We start from the raw sequence: 3,607 nt of genomic DNA on the forward strand, positions 1-3,607 counted from the left end.
ACACCACCGAGACCGTTTGGTCCTCTTCCGCCATCGTCTGCACGTATAGCGCCGGATAACACAGCCTGTCTCCATACGAAAGAGGATGCAAGGAGTAAGGCTGGTAAGAGGTTAGGTGAAGACATAGGGCGCGAGGGAATGATAGGTCTTCTTACATACTGCTGAATCCGCAAGGATCCCAAGACCCATTTGGTAATCAGTTTATGCTGGGGTACATTGGTTGAAAACGGACCCAGAAAGTCCCATCTTTTCCCTCCATATCCCCTGGCACAACTCCTGGTTGACAGACCTGGTTCTCTGCGCTGTGCTTCACCAGAACGGGTTTCGACCACCAATTTCGTGCCGAAAATTCATGCACTTGTGGGTATTTGGACCGAAAAAATCAGAGGGTGTGTCGACACACTGTTGCCAATAAGTGCAGCGCACCCGAGCCTGGTCTTCCACAAGTTCGAGGTCCAAGCTCCAAGGCTGGCCAACGTCGAGCGGATTGAAACGCTGGTGGTTACGCAAGACAATAACAGCAACCAAAAGCTGCCGCGAAGGCGTTTGCACGATGTCTCCCACATCAGGCATGAAAACGTGGCGGGCCCCAGAGAGGAGGACCGTCGCGAGCCCGCCCTTGAGCAGCGCACGCCGCATGGCACCCGCCTTGTTCGCATACGCCTCGAAGGCTTTCGCCTCAGCACGCTCCGTCTCGAGGGGGTCCTGCGTGCTGGGGAAAAGCGTCTCGCGCTCGGCTTCAATGCGCAGCGACGCCGCCGCACGGCTGGTGCGGAAGATGTCTGCAATGCTTGGCATCGAGAGCGGAGTAACGGTGCCGGAAGGGGCGATCTCGGGGCCGTAGTCGCAGGGTCCGGCGGCGAGGTCGATGACGAGGAAGTGACCGGACGAGGCCCAGGTTGCCATCGCGCCTGTCCCGGCGTACTTGTATGTGTACCTGCAGGGTGTGGATGGCCTCTATGACTTTAGAGGTGTGAGGGTAAACAAACGGGGATAGTGACTCATTTTGGCATGGTACCGCAGTGCAGAATGTTGGAATAACCACTGTGTCAAATGCAGAGATGGCAAAGAACCGGACACCTCAGTTAAGGCATCTAGTTCTGCTTCAACCCTGATATCATATCATGCAGTGGTGATGATGATGATAATTGCTTGTTCCGATTGTGCTGTCTTTGTTGCTTGCTGACTAGTTTCTGCCATTCTCTATGTGATGTTGATGATATTTGCTTGTTCCGACCTGTTTTTGTTGCTTGTTGACTATTTTCTGCCATCACCTATGTGATATAATGATGATTGCTTGTTCCGCCCGCTGACGTCCGATGAGCTGTATAACTTCGAATGTGCTGTCTTGGTTGCCTGTTGTCCATTTCCTGCCATCTATGTCATGTAATGATGATGATCATGTATCTTTGAGCGCGGCTAGGGTTACTTGCTTCCGGCCTGAGCTGTCGAATTCTTGCTTATCTAGCAAAAATTATCGATGTGATGTAATGATGATGTATCGTTGTGTATCTTCATCTATATAACACTGCCACTCCACTGGACATTGGCAACTCAAAGCACTACTTGGGAATCCCATCGAAGAACACCTGAAGTTGCCTGTTGTCTATTTCCTGCCATTAACCAGGTGATGTCATGATGATGATGATCATGTATCTGTTGAGCGCGGCTTGGATTACTTGGTTGCTTCCGGCCTGAGCCGTCGAATTCTTGCTAATTCTATGACACATTATCGGTGTGATGTCGGTATGAGGTCAGGATATGGTAAGTCGAGCTGGTCCAGGTACGCTTGCCTTAGATGAAAGTAATGGTAGCACTGATTCCCAAGTAGTTCTTAGAGTTGCCAATGTCCATGTGGATGCGGTAGTGTTGTGAAAAGATACATCATCATCATGTAATGATGATGTATCTTCATCTTGCAACACTGCCGCTTCACTGGACATTGGCAACTCAAAGCACTACTTGGGAATCCTATCGAAGTGCACCTGAAGTTGCCTGCCATCGAATGCAGTTCATCGTCCGACTTCCGTCCTCGGTCCCACTCAGACGGAAACGCAGAGTCCACGGACTGCTCAAAAAGCATCTGGTGCGCGTATGGCATCATGCGGAGCCTGCTGGGGTTCATGACGAGGATCGTGTTGGGCTGCGTGCCAGCCCCGCCAGCCGCCTCCACGCCGCTTGCCGCAAAGTGGCCATCGAGCAGCTCAGATAGGATCGGCTCGACGCTGAGTGCCTCCACGCGATTGAGCGTGAGCTGCGTTGCAGGGGTGCCATCCTGCCCGCCATACGGTATCGAAACCGTCTGCTCCTGCAGATAAGAAGGCTGGATTTGCATACAAACAGGCATATCGATGCATATAAACAGTTCTATGAGCTCTCTAAGTTTAACTCTATAAACAGTTCTAAACAGTCCTGTAAATTAAGTATCATAAGTTTGGTTGTATAAACAGTTCTAAGCAGTTCTCACCCGGGTCTGGCTATGGCGAGTCAGGCTGGTCAAGTTGATGAAAGCCCCACCACCCAGGCAGTACTTGGAGTTGCCAAAAATCCAAGTGGATGCGGTAGTGCCGAAAACAGATACATCGTTGCCACCATGTCGGGTATCGTAGACGGTAGCAACCCATGGCCTTGAAATCAGAGCGGGATGGAGCCACGCAATCAGCCAAGCGGCGAGGGCAATGCTTCGCCATGTCGTGCAATTTACGGGTCCAAATGCCTAGAAAATCAAGAGTTTTCGGACCAAAATGGGGTCCGGAATCCGATGGGGTGGGAAACAGGGCGAGGACCACATGTTAATCAGCAAAGGGGGGTGAGTCACCATGTGTGCCTTCAGGACGCTCTCCACTGCCTCGATCGAGACTTTCGCATGCTGGACGTTGTAGACCGGCTCATAGCAGGCTCGAGAGCGCTCTCGTAACGACCCAACCGTGGGGCAATGAACCTTGAGGGAGGAGGCCAAGAAGGATTCAAGGTCCGCTGGGTCCACATCGATTCCGTAGCCGCCTTGGCCATCCAGGCCAAGAAGCACAATGTTTATTTCGATCGGAATTACCACATGCTCCTGCATCACTTGAAAAAATGATGTCGCAACATGACAACAGATCGTCAGCCCCCAATTCGGGGAGCCACTTGATGTTTGGGGGTGGCTGGGGGTTGGCAAGCCCGCAATCAATCTGCTGGGGGTCTATCAGTCCCGCTCAAATGGCAGGTCCAAGCGCGGGATGTTGCGTCCATGTCTATTTGTTGCTGTTTGGGGAACAAAGAAGACCTCTCAGGTCACAATGGCCCAGGCACTCCTGCCTAGGGCAATGGTAATGTTAGCACGGATTTGCCCCCCCCAAGTGTTCTTGGAATTGCTGATGTCCACGTGGCTACGGTAGAGATGTACAAAGATACATCATGCAAGAGCAGTAAGTACTTCAGGAAACTGTACACCCAACAAAAGTGCAATGCGTATTATGTGGACAAATCAACCCCCCCCCTGCCAAACACTCTACAGGAGTGATCCCTGTGCAAGGGAGGATGTCACCAGAATTCGGCTGAAATTTGCTGGGTCGACTTTTGATCGCATAAGCAGGGCCTTTCCTCTCTCCCTGTCACCGTCACT

The 3,607-nt window shown here is 51.8% G+C and overlaps 1 protein-coding gene across 1 annotated transcript; it reads right to left on the reverse strand.

Annotated features, from left to right (window-relative positions):
• Positions 1–309: 309 nt before the first annotated feature.
• Positions 310–3,067, reverse strand: LOC149809036 (uncharacterized). The gene is made up of 4 exons (XM_089995025.1): positions 2,819–3,067; positions 1,986–2,308; positions 1,019–1,111; positions 310–937 (listed from the first exon to the last, which is right to left on the reverse strand). Exons 1-4 carry the CDS (start codon positions 3,065–3,067, stop codon positions 310–312), a joined length of 1,293 nt encoding a protein of 430 aa, XP_089851151.1.
• Positions 3,068–3,607: the final 540 nt, after the last annotated feature.

This window comes from Nuphar pumila, unplaced genomic scaffold, assembly GCF_984573655.1.
Source record: "Nuphar pumila unplaced genomic scaffold, dmNupPumi1.hap1.1 HAP1_SCAFFOLD_1804, whole genome shotgun sequence".
Classification (NCBI taxonomy): Eukaryota; Viridiplantae; Streptophyta; class Magnoliopsida; order Nymphaeales; family Nymphaeaceae; genus Nuphar; species Nuphar pumila.

Bases quoted from the DNA above. Each gene is read 5' to 3' on its own strand.
- LOC149809036 (XM_089995025.1), bottom strand. From the start codon at position 3,067: ATGCAGGAGCATGTGGTAATTCCGATCGAAATAAACATTGTGCTTCTT. The intron at 2,309-2,818 runs GTGACTCACCCC...TCTTATCTGCAG, and splicing joins GCGTCCTGAAGGCACACATG to GAGCAGACGGTTTCGATACC. The intron at 1,112-1,985 runs GTGCACTTCGAT...ATATGATATCAG, and splicing joins TCGATGGCAGGCAACTTCAG to GGTTGAAGCAGAACTAGATG.